The sequence below is a fragment of the Passer montanus genome, unplaced genomic scaffold (assembly GCF_014805655.1).
Source record: "Passer montanus isolate IOZ18808 unplaced genomic scaffold, ASM1480565v1 scaffold52, whole genome shotgun sequence".
Lineage (NCBI taxonomy): Eukaryota > Metazoa > Chordata > Aves > Passeriformes > Passeridae > Passer > Passer montanus.
In genome coordinates, this window is record NW_024370152.1 from 55,679 (window position 1) to 76,775 (window position 21,097).

The 21,097-nt window shown below is 36.8% G+C and overlaps 1 protein-coding gene across 2 annotated transcripts in view; it reads right to left on the minus strand.

Annotated features, from left to right (window-relative positions):
* Positions 1-21,097, minus strand: part of LOC120509472 (leucyl and cystinyl aminopeptidase) — a 52,981-nt gene that overhangs the window by 12,062 nt on the left and 19,822 nt on the right. Inside the window, exons 2-9 of one of the 2 annotated variants that reach the window (XM_039724120.1) lie at positions 20,013-20,119; positions 17,109-17,949; positions 14,609-14,747; positions 11,828-11,959; positions 9,556-9,676; positions 8,606-8,760; positions 8,185-8,298; positions 2,494-2,625 (exon numbers count right to left, since the gene is read on the minus strand). In XM_039724120.1, coding sequence (XP_039580054.1) covers positions 2,494-2,625; positions 8,185-8,298; positions 8,606-8,760; positions 9,556-9,676; positions 11,828-11,959; positions 14,609-14,747; positions 17,109-17,926 — 1,611 coding nt within the window. In that variant the 5' untranslated portion in view covers positions 17,927-17,949; positions 20,013-20,119. The remainder of the gene's footprint in view (positions 1-2,493; positions 2,626-8,184; positions 8,299-8,605; positions 8,761-9,555; positions 9,677-11,827; positions 11,960-14,608; positions 14,748-17,108; positions 17,950-20,012; positions 20,120-21,097) is intronic. The other variant, XM_039724119.1, reaches the window with a different exon arrangement.

Below are 21,097 nucleotides of genomic sequence, written 5' to 3' on the forward strand. Positions count from 1 at the left end.
AAAAATATTTTAAAGCCTCAAACTACAATTACAAAATGGACTAGTAGAATTTTATATTTTTTCCAATCAACAAAATCTGAAAAATATTGCCTTCTTACTGATATGTCTCTGCTGGCTGCCATTTTACATTACCAGCACTCGTCTGTATGGTACAGAACTGCTCTTGTGAGTCACTGTTTAACAGTCATACGATGTGCACTTATATCAAAAACCGAAGAATACAGGAAAAAGATAAGATACACTTGGTAGGCTGGAACTGACTGCAGATGAACAAGTACATTTTGATGTGTTTAAATACAGCCATGTCTTGTAAAGCAAAAAATGAAAGTATACTTTTAGTATCAAAAGGGCTGTGAATGTTCCTATGTGAAAGCCACCAATAGGTAAATTGCCTGAGGGCTTCCATACTGTAGAACTGAACACAGGAGCAGCCATAGATCAAGAATAGTTTAAAGGTACACTTTATATTTTTGGTACTATTTCTAGGAAAGAAACAAGAAGTAAAGGAGAAGATTTTAGAGAGATAATGCATTGTTCCCACACATTCCAGTTTCAAGTTCTGGAATTTCATCTTATCTGAAGGCTGCCTAGTTATTCACTACTCATCAAATGTCAGGAATAGCCCTTACTACAGCTTTTAATCATATGGCCACAATTTCCTATCCTGTATGCATCCATACTTGACCTACAGCTCTACTCCTTTGTTCTCCATACTGTCACATCCTTCCAAGTGGGTGTCAGGTTTACTGACAGTCTGCAAAACAGTTGGACTAAAAATAATATTATACAATTATTTCTGTTCAAGACAGTACAATGCAGAGGTCACCTACTAATCTGTGTCAGTTGGTAGTTCAGTAAAACAAATTACATTGTACAATTCAGTAACAGACAATCCTTTGCCTATCAGGGACTACATTGCAAGTGTCTTCTCACATGGATCACTAAGAACTCTACCTAAGCTACAAGGACAAAAATAGTGAATACAAGAACTTCATGCATGAATGAAAAGCTATGCAATGAAATCCTCTGAAACATAGAAAGCACCTGCAAAAACAGTATTTCTGACAATGTGCAAAACCTCTTTTGGTCAGCTCTTGAAGGTGTAGGTTAGGACAATTCTATTCAAAATGTACAAATACTTATTAGTAGCAATGAAGTAATAAAATAATTCTCCAAATATAATGTTATACTGACTAAAACTCCCATCCAATCACTTAGGAAACTTTTCCATTAAAATTATATAGAAAAGTTTCAATCAAAGACTGTCAGAATTTCTATCTCCAAAGTTAACTGGCTACACACATAATTGTGCCAAATCCATAGCTTCCAGAAGCTCACCAAAAAGGGAATTACTTGAGACAGCACCTCTGTAGCATGAAACAACAGCCATGCCTTTTGATAAAAGGAGAGAATCCAAATTCATTTGGCAACCATGGTAACCTGAAAATCACACATATCTGTTCTTGCAGCTGAGAGAGCAGAGTCCAAAATAAATGGAAGCACATCACTACATAAGTCTATTTGGCATCCCAGACTATTCAAGGATGCCAGACAGCCTGTGTTGACCAGCTGAGACTTGCAAATGGAAGTCAGAGGAAACAAACCAAGACTGTCATGGGAACTGCATTCCACTGAGCAGAGGAAGATATAGTATTTGACTATTTTCTAGCAGAAAATAGTAGCTGTCCCCATGATTTCTAATTAGATGAAAGTACAGGACAGTGATGAAAAAAAATGCCAGCTAATCTAAAATAAACAAACAAAAGGCTTTCCTCCAACACTACCAAAATCTGGTATCTAAAACCTGAGACAATGTGAATAAAAATTTTGCAAACACAGGTATTTCTTCTCTCATGCATTTTTAAGCAAGGCACTGAGATGCTTTAATAACATAAGCCTAACACACAACTCTCACTAGACATTAGAAATAATCACGTTTCAGACAACCAGGATATGCAGTAAAATAATTTGCCTTCAGAGGCAAGCTTCCAGTTCAGGATATCTCTAAAATACTGGAGGTTTTTTAAACCAGAGAGAGTAAAAGATGGAATGATTACTTTGGTGTTTTGTTTTAACTCTTTTTTTAATCACTTGTTACAGTCTGCTACCAGAAGTATATATGCCTAACTGGTTACGTTGCTTCATCTATTGGTTCCCCCTCTTCTGTCTTCATGAGTAATCTCCCTGTTTATATGAAAGAACTTTGGAATAAGATGAGCAAAAAATTCAGAGTATTTACCTGCAGTCCACTTTGTGCTCAAGCACTCAACAAGATGGCAAGTAAGGCAACAAATACATATACATAGTATTTTCCTAATCAAATGCTACATAGATGATCAAAAACATTATTGAGAAATCCTGCATTATTTGAATTGGGTGTAAATAACCTCCAAAGGTCTGTCAATACATGCCTACTTACTTGTGATTCCACATTCATATTTTCAATACCCAATGTATCACTTTCCTAATATTTTGGAATATTTTTACAGTTACCTTGATGTAAGAAAGAGCATCAAACATTTCTTCAATTTGCTCTGAAGACTGAACAGAAGAAGAGACTGGATGTGAAGAATTCAAGGCATCCTTCATCATAGCCTTGAAAATTAAAGTAAGGAAATCTTCATCCTGGAAGAGGAACATTTGTAACTGTTTAGGAAGCTGAAATGTACATGTTAAACAGAAAAGTAAAAGTTGTCTCTGCTTTGCTCCTCCATTGCTCTAGGCAGCACAACAATTGTCAGGATATCATTAATATAAGCTACTATTTCCCTGCCACATTTTAGCAATGGAATCTCACTTTTGAGTTTGCATCATTACACAGCCCCTGTCTCAGGCAAGCGTGTCAAAGGCACTAGACAAAAATGCACCTTCTAAGTAAGTGTGTGTCAAATTTAATATTCAATTTCACCGCTGTTTTCGGTTCATTTACAGGAGATAGGGAATACAAAAATATGACTTTCATGTAATGAAGTCTAGGGAAATTATTCATTATAGTAATGTTTCGCAAAATGTAAACAGCAGCTTCTCTAGTGATGACCAAAATCTCTTTAGTTCTTTTCTTCTAGAATGAGGATATAAGAATTTAATACCTTGGTACCAGAACAAGAAAACCCTAAACACTGAAAAGAAACTGATCATATTGGTAGTTGTCCATTTCATTTCATCAAGGCAAGCAAACAATTCTCTATACAGCAGAGAGTTAAAAAAAACCCCCAAAATCAGCAATAATAATAACAAGAAAACAAATCCACAAAAACCCTCTGTGAAATAAAATAAAAATAACTGTTAAAGTTTAACATGTTAAGGCAATTCTTCTTGAATGGAGAAGTTCTGGGTGATATCTTTTATTTTCACCAAAACACATTCTGTACCACCAAACAATGAAATGAGATATTCATCAAGGCAGCTTATCAGACAGCTTTTGGAATGAAGTACACAGATGTGAGATGTGTTCTTTTAAAAAATGACACTATTTTGTGTCTCACCCTCAGCACATACACACCCAACAAGCAGAATGGTGACAATCCAACTGAGCAACCAAGCTATGCCAAATGAAGAAGTTTTGAAACATCCAGTGCTGTGTAAGAATTCTACTGGACCAGGTTAGCAACTCAAGTTTCTTAATACTTTTAAGAGTGATTTAAGAACTCAAAGTCTCACTTCTCCAGAATGCTGAGAAGAATGCTGTCTATCAGGCAGGAAACAGTCAGTATAAATCAGGTGTTTAATCCCATAACTAAGGCAAATCATGTGAACACTCCTAGAAGTTGATTTCAGGGCTCAGATATGTCTTCTCCTTGGAGATATCTCTATCCAGAATGAAAAGTTAGTCTCTCCACTACCCTCTACATTTAATTCCACTAACCTTTGTTTATCTGCCCATCATTCTCAGCGAAAAGAAAGTTTTATAGCAGTAGCTGATATCCTTTCATTGGAAAAGAGAGACCAAAATTTGAATCCATCATGTTTTTCAGTGCCTGAAAAGCCAGGTCACTTAGTACGTGAGCGAGTTAGAATCTTTCTGATATAATAATGTCGTGATTATTTACTATCCTACAGCCATATATGTGAATAGAAATACCTGTAGGAGTAGTGCTTTGTATTAAGTGTAACTCAATGCTATCAAAATCCTTTGTTATTTTTATGCCAGGTCTGCTCATTTGTGAATTCAAACTGATTCAGACACAAGCAAGTACCACGATGACGGGAAGACATGTAGAGAAAGAAAACAAAGGGAACTTATAACAAAGAGCATTTAGTTATGAAGAAAAGACTATTCAGTCAAGGCAGAAGAGATACAACAAAGTTTTAAAAAATGTAACAAGTAGCAGGAGCACAGCAGTTTGCAGAAAGAACTATTATATAAGCATTTATCTTTGAGAGGAAAGTCTGATGTTGCTATTAGGGAATTGATCATGAATATTATTGCTTAGCAAGCCTATTAACAAACTACACTATATAATTACAGTATTATACTATTGGCTTTCCAGGCTCACACTATTCTAACCCAATAGTGAAAAATATTGTAAATGCTATGTACACTTTTAATAGACGTCTGTGGTTATACCACAACTGGGGACTGTGTTTCTTTCATGTGCTTGCAAATGGCTCCTTGAACATACATACAATCTCATAAGACAATCCTTGACCAGCAGTGCATCCCAACTGTACCAACGGTGAGCTTCAGGATCACTGAGGACATCCCTTCATCTCTGGCTAATAAACAGGTTAGCAATGCAGTTGGGTAATTCTTTCATAAAACAGGCAACAATATCTCTAAACTAGAAGCCTTCCATAAAGACTGCTTATTATGCATAGCAAAGGAGCAAAACCTTCACATTTAGGAAAAGAAACAAATACAACTCCTTATATGTGAGAAAACTGTCACTGGTACGCCCCTAAAGGCTCCTATGACCTCGATCACTAGAAGTGAGTGGGGGATACTTTAAAGCATGTCAAACACATACGCCTGAGATTGACTCAGATGAATTTACAACACGGAAAATTATATATTCTGCATTGCAAGCTTTTCATAATTCCGAAGACATAGTACTCCCAGCTGTAAATCCTCCAGCAGATGCTTCCCCTGCACCCACAGCAATGCTTTCATTCGCCTGCTTTGCACGTGGAGGGGACCACTGGGGAGGAAAAAGAAAGCAAACTTGTAAAAAAACATGTTCTAAAATACCATTGCAACAGCTGAAAATTATGGCTGCAGCGCCATCTAATGACAAAAAGGTGCTAGAACAGCCTTTATTACTGACAGTGAATTTCTGCTGCTCCCTGAGCCAAAATACTTTTTAGATACCTGTAGAAAAATGCTTTGCTTCAAGATGTTGAATTGCTTCATCCTTTGCCTGTGGTTTACCAAGGCATTCACCCTCGATGTGAGCAACTTTTCTATGAAATGGCTAAAGAATTAAGAAAATCTGTGAAAGAGAATGGTTTGCAATCTTCCTATACATTAAGACCTACAGAAGCTACTGCAGAGAGCTGTGATATGCTACCTGATGACTGGAAAGCTTTATTTAAATATTTCCAGATTTTATGATAAACAGCAAATGAAAAAAGGTTTTCCCATGATGCTTTAACAGATTGTCAGTGACTTCTTTATTATAAAGATTTGCAGAGTGGACAATGGCTAGGCCTTGTGCTTTTGTTAACATGGGGGTGTGGTTACGGCTGTGTTTCTCTATCCACAGGAGCTCACTGGCTACCAGCAAAGAACACCAAACCCACCACGGAAGGGATGAAGACTTGAAGGCATCACAGGTTGAAGGTTTGGTAATCAGTTGCAATGGGTTTGGGCACAACATATGTAACCCTTTTTATCATTCTCAGTGTATCCTCAATGAATGTGAAGGAAGCATGGGTCCCACAACTAAATACCAATGTTAGGCTCACATCAGCCAAAGCAATTAACCAATCTGCCCTTTGTATACCAGACCTAGTGATCCATTTCAAACACGTCTGGTTGCCATCCCTTTGTCGGAGGACAAACAGACCAAATTATACAGTCAAACAATTCCACATGATTGTACAACTCCAGGTAAGCATAGATCCTTCATGGTGTTTGGGATCACACCAGTCTAATGCCTGACAGTCTGTGGGATGGTACCTGGGCATTGCTAATGGAGGCATGAGAGAAGTAACTAACTTCCTGCTGCCACCCTGCAGCCTCAAGAACTGGATGTACCAGGCTCTATAAAAGCTCCTGTGTGTTTTGAACTTAATTATGCTAATGATCCAAAAGCAGAAAACACAGGGGCTGACATAAATGGCGATGGCATTTATTGCAATGCTTCTACCTGGTGCAATTTTACTACTCCTTCACAAATCACAACAGAGACATGTGCAATAATATGCCTGGTAACATATTTTCAATATGTGGCAACACAGCATGGAAAGGCATTCCAAGTAATGCAGTGGGAGGTCCATGTACTTTTGGTTGTTTGACTGTGTTTCATCCCAGTCTGAAAACTCTAACTAAATGGACACTCTGACATCGGCAAAATAAACAGGATGCTGAGTCAGTTGACCCTGACAGTAACTCTGAAGTTGAATTCTGGAATAGTGCAAAGAGATTTTTCAGTTCCTTAGTTGAATCTATTGATACTGCACATGTCACAAACACAATTAATAAACCAGGTTGTTGGCTTGCAAAAGAAACTAACACTACTAGTAATGCTTTAACAGGATTGTTAAGTGATGTCGACTCAGAACGTAAAACAACACTGCAAAACAGAGCAGCAATAGACTTTTTAATGTTAGCCCAAGGACACAGATATGAAGACTCCCAAGATAATGTGCTGCTGTATGACCACTCCAAATCCATTCAGAAACACATCCAGTAATTGAAGGAGCTATCTGGAGAGCTGTGGCAAAACCAGGGATGGGATCCTTTGGCCTATTCTCTTCGTTGGGAAGATTTAATTTTGGACCTTGGGTCAAACATGTTGTTGGTTTAGCTGCAGTAGGACTCATAGCGTTTTGGATGATTATGTTAAGTTTAGCATGTATTTTCTTGTGTTCAGTTGTTTATCCAACAGAACATAAAGCATGTAATGGTTATGCAGACACATACCGTATTTTGCAATACTTAGTAAAAAAGAAAGGGGGAGACATAGGGAAAGAAAACAATGGGAATCTGTAACTGAGAGAACAAAGAGCATTTAGTTAGAAAGAGAACACTATTCAGTCACCAGAGATGTAACAAAGTTTTTAAAAATGTAACAAGTAGCAGGAGCACAGCAGTTTGCAGAAAACTATTATATAAGCATTTATCTTTAAGAGAAAAGTCTGATGTTGCTGTTAGGGAACTGATCACAAATATTATTGGTTAGCAAGTTTATTAACAATTATACTATTGGCTTTCCAGGGTAACGCTATTCTAACCCAACGGTGAAAATATTATAAAAGCTATGTACACTTTTATACCACGACTGGGGACGCTGTTTCTTTCATGCGCTTGCACTCTCAGGCATATTTAATAACCTAAAGCTTCATAGGTCTATTAGGAAAAGCAGAAGTAGACAAACTTGTTCAACAACATGTCTGCACTTCTAGAAAGATTTTAATTTATAATTTGATATATAGACATCTACATGTTTTAACACCTGCTATTTTGCACAGAACTAGCAAGTTTATTAACAATTGGCTTTCCAGGGTAACGCTATTCTAACCCAACGGTGAAAATATTATAAAAGCTATGTACACTTTTATACCACGACTGGGGACGCTGTTTCTTTCATGCGCTTGCACTCTCAGGCATATTTAATAACCTAAAGCTTCATAGGTCTATTAGGAAAAGCAGAAGTAGACAAACTTGTTCAACAACATGTCTGCACTTCTAGAAAGATTTTAATTTATAATTTGATATATAGACATCTACATGTTTTAACACCTGCTATTTTGCACAGAATACTTTAACCTTCACAAAACACAGCAGTCTGCCTGTAGATTACTACCAAAAAAAGGCAAAAAAAAATTTAAACCCACAGGAACAATGTACCCTTCTCAAAGTCACTTCCAGTATAATAAAATGCCAAAGCAGAGATGTAGCAAGATCTCAATGATGCACAAAATTAATTTTAATATCAGTTTATACGTATTAATAATTTATAGGCAACAATAAAACCAGATAATAGTGAAGGTACTGTAAATGTAACTACAGAAATTACTTACTGAACGTAATTCTGGAAATACCTCCTCCATGGCAAAGTATTCCATGAATGTGGCAAATCCCTCATTCAGCCAGAGATCATTCCACCATTCCATAGTCACTAGGTTGCCAAACCACTAAGAAAGACCAAAAACATCATTATTTTCTTAGAATTAAAATCAAATGAGAAGTACTCCATTCATCCTCTGCCTTATCTAAAGTGAAGGTCAGTCAAAACCACAGTAAAGCCTTTGCAGCAACAACTCCTGAAGCACGGCATGAGAGTTGAACTCTGCCTGTTGTGCTGTAGAAAATACACCTGCAGCTTTTCTAAACAGATACAATGCACAGTCACAGTGAGGAGCGGAATGAATTTAAGGACAGAATTGCACTTAAAAAACAAAGAAATTAAAAAAGAAAAAAATAATCTTCCCAGACTAGTACCTGATGGGCAAGCTCATGTGCTATCACTGCAGTTATTAGCTTTTTATCCCTCACTGAAGAAGTATTTTTGTCAAATAAGAGTGTTGTTTCTCGGAAGGTGATCAATCCCCAGTTTTCCATTGCACCAGACTGAAAATCAGGAATTGCTACCAGATCTGGAAAAGATGTCAAAGAAGATTTTGAAAATTGCTAATTAAACCAATCTTATCTTTCCAGCCCACCTATTATATGAGACAATAATTAAAAAATTAATTATTTAAACCCTGCAGTGTGGACATACACTCAAATCTGAGGTACAGAAGCCCCACAGATTTATAATTATGTTTCTCTAGCAGTACTCTGACACAAACAACTTAACAAGACCCTGCCTAGGGATCCTGCATGAGCAAAAGTAGCATGGCAACGAGATGACCTGAAAAGTACATACTGAAAAGTAGTGTCTTAGAAGACTGCATTTTACTATCTTTCCAGTCAAACTAATGCATGTAGAGGAGTCAGGCTGCAAATCTTGTAGTTGTGAATATGGTTCACAGACTGAGAATTTTGTCACTACTAAGTGGAGTAACACCAAAGAAATTCTCCTGTGTAAATTTAGGTAAAAATATAAGCAATCTGTCTCCAAATGCTCACAAAAGCTTTCCAACTTGGGACTCAATACTTGCAGTCAGATAAACATAAACTTAGTTTTTTGATGTATTTAATAATTGTAATACTTTTTTTTAAAATGAAAATTCCCATGCATTTTTTCAGATCAGAGTTTCTTCTGAGTTTTTTTTTCGTGGTGGTTTTTTGGTTTTTTTTTGTTTTGTTTTTGGGTTTTTTGTTGGTTCTTTGGGTGGTTTTTTTGTTTGTTTGTTTGGGGGTTTTTTGGTTGTTTTTTTTTGTTGTTGTTGGTGGTGGTTTTGTGTTTGTTTGGTTTTTTTGGTTAAAAAAAGTCCTAAAGAACTTACCTAATTTTTCAAGAGGGTATTTCATAAAAAAGTATTTTTGGTAAAATTCCAGAAGCTTCACTGCTGTGTCTAGCGCATACCCAACTTGGTTTAGATGCTGTGGTACGGCATAAACAGATACCTAGTCCAAACAGAGAAGAGAAAATATTTTGAAACTCATAGCTACAAATGATTTAGAATTGAAGGAGGAGCTGGCAGGAGTTCCTGAAACAGATAAGGCACATTTTTGCAAGTACATACACAAATTACATAGAGTAGTTACAAAGCTGCTCATAAAGAGCTAATTTTTCTTACTAGAGCTTATTAACAGGTCAAAATACAGGGACATTGTCCTGTGCATATGCAAGAACAATTCAAGAATGACAAGTTTAAGGAATGTGTCCAAGAAGGGTCTATGTGACACAAATTTTAAAATCCTTCATGAGTTATTAAGTGACCCTCCCTGTACACCTCAACCAATCTTTAGTCTATGACAGCATTTATAGTATGACAGCAGTAGTATAATCTGCAAGAAATTCTCTCTCTCAAAAAAAAAAAAAAAGGCATAAAGTTCATCCCTATCTAAGGTATGGCCACCTCAGACATGATGTAAGAAGCATTTATGTCAAAATTGAGAGGTTACAATCTCCCCCTATTTATGTTGAATTGTCTGTATCAAGAAAACATCTTTGATTCGGTTACAAATACACTCACATTTAGGAGACCCTTTACTACACAAAGAAATGCTTGGAATATGGACAACCATATTCCAGTTCTATAAAAAAGGAGCCACTCTTCCTGTGCTATAAATTAGTTCAACAAACAACATTTCAAACAGATGGAAAAGGTCATCTTTTAATTTTTGAGTTTGAATGAAGTACATATACATAAGAATCCAGTCCAGTGTTCCTGGAGTACAAAAGTATAAGCACGAAGCAACTTTACTTCAACTCTGCACTATATTAAAGCTTTCATGACAATAGACTTCTGTGTGAAGCTCAAATTCTTTGGCTCTCCCAACCACAAATAGCTGGAAGCATTCTGAGTCTGTATTTCCTGGGAAATGCCAATATATGCTTCTTTTTTACTGACTTCCTTGGCCTGCTGGACACTGATGAGTCTACTTTAGACCTACTAAAACCCTGGCCCTACCTGGTATTCTTACGCTTTCTCCCTTCATGGTAGCAAGTACTCTTAATAAGATTAAAATAGAAATAAATTTTTTAAAAATGAATAAATTAAAACTAATAAATTAAAGGTAAGTAAAAAGTATTCTTACTAAATTTAGAAGTTATCTGCCTCGAAGAACTGACAGTAGTTTTACCAGTGTACAGTTCAAATACAGACCTGAATAAAAGCCACAGGCAAAAAAAAAGAAGCGTAGCAATCTGTTCTATTCATCTTTCATTAGAAATACTTGCCTAAATCAGAATCAAAGCCTGTCTTGCATCTTTACTTGTGTTTATTTACTGGATTAAAGAGAGGGCTTCTCCTTCTACTATACTATTCCCCCTGGCTTTTTCTAGGTACATAGGCACTTCTGACCTTTCACCACAAAGGGGCAGTTTCTGCTAACAAGCCATGAAAGTCGTTGCTTACATGAAACTTATGCACTTTCTAAAATAAGATTCAGGAGCATCTACTAATATTACCACGATTATTCTTTAGTTTCTCTAACTGCACACATTATAGAGATAGGCCATACCCTTGTAAAGGACAACTCAAGCAGGACCCACTCTTTCATGTTTGGAACTTGGGAAAAACAAAATGAAATAATTGTATTTAAGGGACTAAATGCTGATTTAAAGTCAACCTAAATTTGCTTTACTGTAGGGCATGAGCTTTTCAGTTAAGTTATCTTGGCAGGTACAGAAAATTTTTGTGGCACTGCTTGAAACCATGTGTAGGTGTTCCTAGAAATTTGTCACATTTCTTTACACCCTCAGAACAACTCCTGGTTTGTGTGACATTACTGTTCACAGACGAAGCACTGAAGAGTTTAAAGCCGCCAGCTCTGACAAGCTCTTAGGAATTTTACATTTTGTAAATTTCCACTTTTAACTGATGCAGACTCCCTTGTTGTAAAAGTGTATTCAGTCTGATATCACATCAGTCCACTTTACAGCATATGGCTTTTGTCCCCTACCTATGATGAGCATAATGAAACCAAGAAGATAAATAAATTTAAAAGAGACAGAATTTGCTTTTTGGTTTGGGGATACTTTTGTTTTGTTTAGTAGCCTGGTCACCTTGGGAAGACTGAAGCAGAACTTAAAGTGCAATGAACACATACCAGAGTCCCATTAGTTTCCCTGCTGATGTTTTTCAAGTCTGCAACAACAAAAGCTACTAGATAGGTGCTCATCTTCAAACTCACAAAAAACTCATCCTGAACAATTCCATTTGTCACAGGTGTAGAGGCTTTCTGCAGGGGAAATGAAGTATTATTAATGCAGACAAAAGAACTAAGTCATAAAATAAATCAATATTAAATAATTTCATGCTACAAACAGTTTATAGGCACACTTACATAATATCTTTATTTTTTTTGTTATATTTCAGAGGGACTGATGATACTCACAATAATGTAACAAGCTTAAGAAGACATGAAACATTTACCCTTACATGTACAAAAATTATTTGTCAAGTTTTATTATGTAATATTACCAAACAACTACTCTGCTGGAGAAACTAATCTAATTTGGGTTGCATTTAAAGTTGCAGTATAATCCAAAGTCAACATATAGATCAGCATTGATTCAAGGGAGCGTTAGGCTAGACCAGAGACACAGTTCAGCATAGCCTACTAAAAATACTGGTGTTACATCAGTTAAGTATTTGTCTCTTCCCATAAGTCTCAGCAAAACTACGTAACCAAACATACTTACTATTTTAAAATCAAACAAAATATTCATAAAATGCACTTTTACAAATTAAAAAATAATGCATTTTAAAAACTGAAGAAAACCTAGGACTTCAGTTACTTCAAGGCAAAAAGATGCCCGGCTTAACCATACACTGACAAAAGCGACTGTCTGCCCAGTTTTCTGAGCACATAGAAAGATACCATATAGAAGTAGGATACTGTACTGTACCTCAACTCACTTTCTCTGTAGTTTTCTTTAATACTAGTCCTAGAAAAGCAGGCTATATGCCTTTAAGTACTTTTCTATGTATTCCTTCACAATCATGAAATACAAAAAGAACGAAGCAAAATTTTTAAAACCACTATAGTGCAGAATACTAAAGGTCTGGAAAGATGAGTTTATAAATTCTGAAACTTCATATATGATTTTGTTTTCAGAACCCAAAAAGATTTAAAAAACAACAATAACCTTAGTTTAAACAAGACCATTTGAAACCCAACAATGTTTGGTTTGTCACTACAAATTTAACTGTCAGCCTTAAAGAAAAATGGATTTTTAAACCTGAAGATATAACCACTATAATAATTTAATCTGACCATTACATATGAGCAGAATGCCATATTTGAATTTCTCTAGTGAATTCATAAATTTCTGCCTTTATTACAGCTTTTGTTTCATAAGGAGATGACAGTCTATTTAAGAAAATCTGCTGCAGCTGCAGATAAACTGGTAAAAACCAACAAACCAACACACCCAAACCAAAAACAGGAGAAACAAAACCACAAAAGGTAGCTCTACAGGCCCAAAATACACAGTTTATTTCTAGCCTTAATCCATGTCAGACACTATATGTTGGCAAGTTAGTGATGCACACGCTAGCTGACAAGGCCTACTTCTGAGATCTCTTGGTCGTGTACGTATAGATGATTATTTCAGCAACATCTGCTGCACACATCACAAAATATTCTGAGTTGGAAGGAATCTACAAGGACCACAGAATCCAAGTCTATGGCCCATACGGGGCTCTAACCCACAGCCTTGGCATTATTAGCACTTTGCTCTGACCAGTGGAACTAATTGTGGGTGTATGCAGCAGGGCTAAACCATCATTTACTTTCTGTACCTGAAGAATTTGGGAGGCTGTTGAAAGACGCCTTAGCCACTTGCCCAGCTACTAGCAGAGGGAAGTGAGTGAGCACCCTTTCTTTTTTACATAAAACAGAAGAGAAGTCCACCAGAGTTCATTTGTTCTTGTATTGCTAAGAATCACTACAAATCCAAATAAATGTTCATACACTGTGAAAAGATACTATTTCATAAGGCTGCAGTCATGAGGTTGGTTTTCAAAAACAACACATCTGCATCAGCACCTGAGCTTTAGACAGCTTCCTGGAACCCAAGCTGCACAGTGTACATAAATGTACCAGAAACACCAAAGGTGTAATTTTCTCATTTATGGACTAGACCAATGTCAGTATTGAGTTTCTGCTGGGTGATAAATGGTGGTAATGTTTTGATGAGAGAATACCTAGTTCAGACACAGACTAGGTAATGTTAGTCTTTCTCGTCTGTCTAAAATTAAATTAGGCTTCTATAAAGGTTTGTCAAAGGCATAAGAGCATAAAACATCACCATAAAATTCAGATAAGCTCTTACAAGACTCTGTCTGAAAAATTCTAGCTGAAGTAATGTCAGATTCCTCATTCACATTCTGGAGCTGACTCTCTGTCTGTGTTCATATCACACCTCCCCTCATTTAGCCACAGAAGAACATCCTTCAAGATCAGGTGTATCTTTCACATAGACTGGTGGTAATCACACAAACTACTGCTGAAGGTACTCCAGTACTCAGTACATGTGCAACAGCATCAAACACAGAAAACTTGAAAGCAAACTTTAAGGGCTGTTGAGACCAATGTCACCAACAACATAACCTTTGCAAAATAAAAGTTAATTTAATTTCAACAGGAATCCTTCGGTCATTCAGCAGTCTGTCAGTAACATCCTATACCGTACAAAGCATTGAACAGGTGTTTTCTCTACAAATTTCAAGTCTTGAGAACCAAACAGTTGATAAAGTCATAGTTTATAGCTTACCCTCTCAGGTAAATCCCCTGGACATTAATGCAATAAAAATGCAATCACAAACACTGAAATGGATTACCTAGGCAGCAGCTCTACTAAAATTCCCCTACAAAAGCACGTACCTTTGGCATATTTGACAGAGTGGAAAGTTTCTCATCCCTTTTGATCTTGATTAAAAAAGTAGCTTTAAGTGCTGGTTCATCAAAGCATGGAAAAGCAGACCTTGCTGCCAGAGGTTCAAACTGAGTTGCTGCAAACCACCTAATGGGAAGAGTGGAGAAAAGTGCAAAGTAAGAATTATTAAAAGCATAAATGTCAGTTTAGTTAGGATAGAACAGTCATTTCCCTCCCAAACACTCTAAGAGCTTTTATAGGAATAACTTTTTGAAGACTGGTTGGGCCAGCCAGAATAAATGTTTTATTCACAATTTTTTCCTTAAAACCAGTAACATACCCAATTGAGGAGTAATCTTCTTGGCTATTTTTTGCTTTCTGAACAAAGAAGAATACACCTGGAATAACTCCCTTACAAAACAATTGCCAAAATATAAACCAGCCAGTTTCCAGAGAAAGGAAACAAAAATAAGATTGAAAAATTAAATTAGCAAGCATGCCTACGAAATAAGAATTAGGAAACCTCTGCAACAGATAGGACTGCAAGGAAGTTTTTTCATCTAATTGCCAGGCTATTTCCTGCAGATGTTCTCACAGTTCATCTAACTGTATGCCTGCTCCCTGTGCTGGCTAGTAGCTGGATTCTGTCCAAGTTCATGTACTGTCTTGTCTCTAATCCAACAGCTATTAATATCACAAGAAGACTTCTCAGGAGTCTATCTTCCTTCTTCACTCTTTTTATACTAACTAGCCATGGAAATTACAGCTTTTGATGGAGAGCATCTCTGACTTCCGCACCTGCAAGACAACACACGTTCAGCAAGTCTACTAACTGAAGTATTTACTAGCGCTACATGGAGAAGATGGTACACATTGTGGGATTTTTTTATTTCCTTGCTTTTTTTTTTTAACCTACTGCCAAGCTACCCACAAGTGTTTGGGCGGTTTATTTGTTCTGCACCATGATTTGAACATTTCTGGATATACAGCTCTTCTGAGAAGGCACAGTGCTGACAAGTCACAAGATTAAACTGCATGTCTGCTTTCAATTTCTTACTCTTTGTTTCCTCTGACAAATTAATGTAGTTTCACCACAAGATTGTGCAGAAGAAAAGCAACGAATAAAAAACCATTCTGCGTAAAAATATAAATAAGGCCAAATTTCTTCACTTTTATTTTGGTTTTGGCAACAAGTGAGTTATTTTGCCATTCTGTAATTTTGTGTTTTTGTGATGATATAAAAAATATCTAAAAGAAAGTAGAACTAAACTAAAGAAAATACATTTTCTTCCAAAATCAACTGACAGTTTGAGTCTTATATAGAAAGTACAGTAACAACAGATGTTATCAGAGTAATCTGCATTTATAAAACTACAGACAACAGACAGACAGATAATGTCCCTGCAAAAAGAAAAGGCAGGCAAGGCAATGGAAATGATGAAATCACTAAAAAGTTATCTGGAAAGAATTTACTGAAAAACATACAGGTTAAAACATGTTCAACATACAGGTTATAACACCCTGTTCCTGAACAAAAGCGGGTAGCACTGGACTGAAGGGAGACAAAACCTCAAAAAATTACTCACAGGTCATATTCTTCCTCTGTGAACAATTAAGCATTCTCTTTCTACTATGGTAAATACAAACAGAAAAGAAAGCTATTGGAATAGGAAAAAAATCCACTGAGTTTCAACCATATAGATAATTTTTGCCTTTTAGACTTGCCACTGCACTCTTACGTCCACTTACTTCATGGGAATGCATGTTTTTAATGCTTAGAATAAGTTGCTTAGCTGACCCACACTGCCTTTCCTGTCTCTTTTTTATTGCACCACACTGTTTCTAGACGACCTGCATAGTTACTTGCCCACAAAGGCATGAACGCTCTTAAATACGTGGGCAACATAAGGCCCATCTGAAGTGGGAAGGAAGGGCCAATTTTTAATAATCTCCTTGATAAAAAGCACTAATTTACTCTTTGCAAAAATAAAGGCAATGTTTCCCTTTTCTCTAGTCATGTGAGACTTGCCTGACTGCCATGACTTTTCCATATATGACTGAGAGTGTCTTGGCAATGACATTTCAGTTCCCTTATGACTGTGTGATGTATCCCTCTGGGCCCCACTGGGTTCCTCTGGTGGTCTTCAACCTGGCCTCTTTCTATGAGGACAGGACTTTGTTTCCTCAGTCCCTGCCTTGAGACTCAAGGGCTCAAGAAATGTGGGAAGAATTTCCGAAGAGAGAAACCAAAAATTTAACAAACCAAGAAAGCCACACTACAACCCCCACACTGAAGTACATTTCACTGTAGGAGAGGCTGCCCTCACTTAAGGAACTCATCCATGAAACACATTTTTCAGGTAGATTAATCAATAGATAAAAAGACTGATTTTTCTTAACAGGAATAAGTTGCATAAAATGCCCAATAAAAAAAGCAACCTTTTTACTTCCGCTATCAAAGCACAATCTAGAAATGACAGAACAGAGAAGCTGTATTAGTGGGCATACCTTTGCTTAGAGTTCTCATCTTTGTAAGAAATTTTGTAGAAGCCATAGTAGGTGTCTGATAAATTAGATGAATATTCCACGTCGACAGTATAATTCTGTCCTGCAAGGAGAGACTCTGGAGCCATGAGTGCAATCTGGTCATGCAATGGATATTCCAGGAATTCAACTGGCTTTGCTTGCTGCCCTTGTGCTGAAGTAATTGTTGCCTTGGTGATATTAAGTCCTGAGCTGTGAAGTACAATCTTCCGAGTTACATGGCGTATGTTGACCACTATTTTTACAGAGCCTGCAAATTTCAGAGTAGTTAAATTTGGCTGCAAGACAAGATCATAGTGCAGTGGTACAACATCAGGAGGAAGTCTTATTTTTGCCCATGGAAATAGTTTTCCATTGGTTGCCAAAGGATATACTAGTTCCATTGTATGATTTTTTTTATGGCAGCCTTCTTTGGTAAATGTACACTTGGGAAGAAGATAAATCACTATTATTAATGAAAATGCAATCACAAAAACAACTGTGCAAACCACCATGGTCCTCGTAGAGGGAACTGAGCATGATCCATTTGGATTTTGTCTATATGCAGACATGTTATTCTGCAGACCCGAGCTTCTGTTCATGAAGGACATCCCCAACAATTTTGCTGATGACTCATAATCCTCTTCATCATCATCCATTTCATGCTCTCCAAGCCCACGCACCAGGAGACGAGAGCTTCTTGGTTCATATTCCACTTCATCAGGCTCCAGTGGATGTAAACAAGGCTCTTTTGCCAGGTCAACCACATCGGGCTCCTCTTCAAACATACTGTTTTCAATCATATTCCTGGGTAACTGGATTCGATCTGAAAAATAAATTACCATGTATTACATCATAAACAGGCTTGATTTTAATGCCTCAAAGATATTTCACTGAATTACAGAATGGGAAATGTCTTTACAGTATACACCATCAAGATCTCTTCCACTTTCTCTGATAAGTTTGTTTCCTGGAAATATTTCTACACTTTTCTGCCTACCCTCATTTTGATTTCAGTATCTTCAAAAGGATGCTTTCCTTGGGCATAATCAAAAGCATCTTACACCATAATTGGAGGTCAGCTAGACCACTGCGCTGCTCTCCCAGTCCACTGATGTCACTGGCTTGGCTGCATTTCCTCTATTCCAGTAAACAATATTGGTACTCAACTAAATTCTTCAAGCTGGATTATTTCTTATGTTGCACAGTAAAGCACAGTAGCCAATACAGGTCTAGAAGTGTTTCAAAAATGCTACTTTTTGAGTTCTTTCGCAGCAGAGAAAATCTGCCAATGCGATGGCAGCCACACAAATAAAACATCCATCAGACATTTTTAAACTCAATTTTCAGAAACATTGCAAAAAAGACGAAAATATTTCTCACACAAAAATAGCAGTATAAAAATCATAGTTCCAATTGACATCTTCATTTAAGATCTAGCTCATACAATTCTTGAAACAATCCACACATCTAAGAAGTCAAATCAGTGCCAATCAGACTATTTGCCTCCTTAAAATTTGTCCTTAATAGCTAATGGGCCAGTGAATATAAATGAGGAATTGAAATCCATACCAAATTTTAAAACCACATTTTTATAACATGCAGTTACATTTTGATGAAGCTTCTGATAATATCTTCCACTGTTTACGTAAAGGTTATCTTTTAGCTAATTAGTCTCCAGTCACAGGTTCTATCCAAGGGACCAGATAATACTTTTGCCCAACTGCAAGGGTCCAGAAATTAACCTAATCTCTTTCGGACATGCCTGTCTACAATCAACTGAACAATATTCACATCGGACCTCCATCTTCCACATTATTTGTTTCCAGAAGAAGAAAGCTGATTTTTGCTCTGGATGTAAACCTACTATGAAGTAAGCTAACTTTCATTAATTTCTGGCAAGAATGTACATTTTGCCAATCTATAAACAACCTAGAATATAACTGTTCCTCCAATGTATTATTTATTTTAATTTTATTAAAGTCAAGTTTCTATATGGCTGGAAATCTTAAAAGAGAAAATAAAACACTTTAAAGAAAAGATGGGAAGAATATTTTCAACCCAGATATACAAAGTTCCTCAACATTCACTCTAAATATATCAAGACTTCCTGTTCCAAGGCCACAAACTCAGAAAAACTGGAGTGTCAGTAGCTGTAGCAATGAAAAGACTTTAAAATAAAGTAAAAAGAAAATAAAAAATCCTTGCCCAGAAAATTCAGTAAGAGAAAGGTTCTAGTCAACCTGAACAGGAGATAATAGTAATGTATAAAAGCAGGGAATTTGGTGAAACTTGTATCTACCTGCTCTAAGAAGGAACAGGATCAGAGGAACACAAGATATCTGAGACTAGAAGGGACTTCAGGAAGTCACCTGCTCCAACCTCTGGGCAAAAGCAGCTTCCAGAATTTTCTATTCTTATGGCACCTCCCAGTACAGTGCTCACATGCCAGCCTTCAGGCTGCAGCTGCATTCAGTGGTCTAGCACCATGACCTTTACACTGGAGCACATGCGCCTGCATGTCAGACTGGGGGCCATACAGAATTGAGGACAAAAGCTAAGTTAAATTAGAAGTGAAAACACATAGGCAAACTAGTGGAGGAAAAAAATGTGGGAAGAAAGTACTGTGCAGCAGAAACTCTTATACAATTTCTCTCCTCAAGAGCAGTTTATCAAGAATTCACTACAACTTTTAACAGAATTTCTTGATTCCTCCCCTCTGCTGGTTGCTTTTGAAATCTGCTGACTAGCTTTAATCAAATTTGAAAACAGACACAAGACCAAATTTCTTCAAGTCCCAATGTAATCCCACCCCAAAACAACCAGCTGCTGGTAGAAGACACCCAAATCCATATCTGCTATGTAGAAAAGGCAGGTATTAAGACTCACATCTTAACCACTCCAAAAGGTAGCAGTCAATCAGTACACAGCTCCAACCCCAGCCATGGCATGTGCAGCTGCATGGCCAGCAAAAGAGGTAGAAGACAGGGGAGGCACTGCAGAGGGAAGGAGGAGAAAGATAAAGTGCATAAATCTAGCAGAAAGTAAGTTTCATCAGCTCTGAGGCTTAGAGAACAGTTTGCTTTTTGAGGAACTTATTTTCTAATAAGTTACTTCTAAAGACAGTATTTTCAAAGTTGCATGCATGTACTAACAACTTTTTCAGTCAAATAGAATTATACTAAAAAATCTCAAACTGAAACTAAGATAGAAAAGTTAAACTAGAAGTTAGCTTCAAGACAATTCACAGTTTTAATACTTAGAGACATTAATTTCTAGGAAAACAACAGTTACAGGTAATTTCTACAGAAATATTTGCACAAAGTGGAAGTAATCAAAATCTGTAAGATCAAAACTTTACTGAGTATCAAAAGCATCACCAGACTGCTACTCTCCACTGGAAAGAACACAGACTAAGTATCAAAAGGTTACTAGAGCTATTTATGCTGACATAAAAGTCTTTTAATCATTTTCTTTATTACCGAACACATTTTTAATAAACAAACCATAGAAAATTTGTTTAAAATTTTAACACTCAAATAAACTGTGAACTCTTTGCTTCTTGCTGGTTCACTGGCATTGGTAACATGATAGTGTGAGTGAATGGAACTTTTATGACATTTCAATTTTAACCCATGATCTGTTACGATATGAGCTAAACAGCCACATAAAGGGAAAAAAAACGAGTATTCTAAAACTGAAACATGCCACAAGGAATAAGGAGCAGCTTGAAGAGATGATTGCAAGCATCACATTTCACTGTCATCTCTCATACCACGTAAGGCCAAGCAGCAAACATTCCCATTTTAAAACAGATACAAAGCAGATTAATTCATATTCCAAATATAACAGAGGATAAATTATTATAAATTCAGGAGTAGCAAAATTAACCTGGAAAGAACTTGCATAGTTCTAGAGAACTACCACTGTCATGCCAGAAGCTGCAGGTGCACTAGAGGCATTTGTGGTCATAC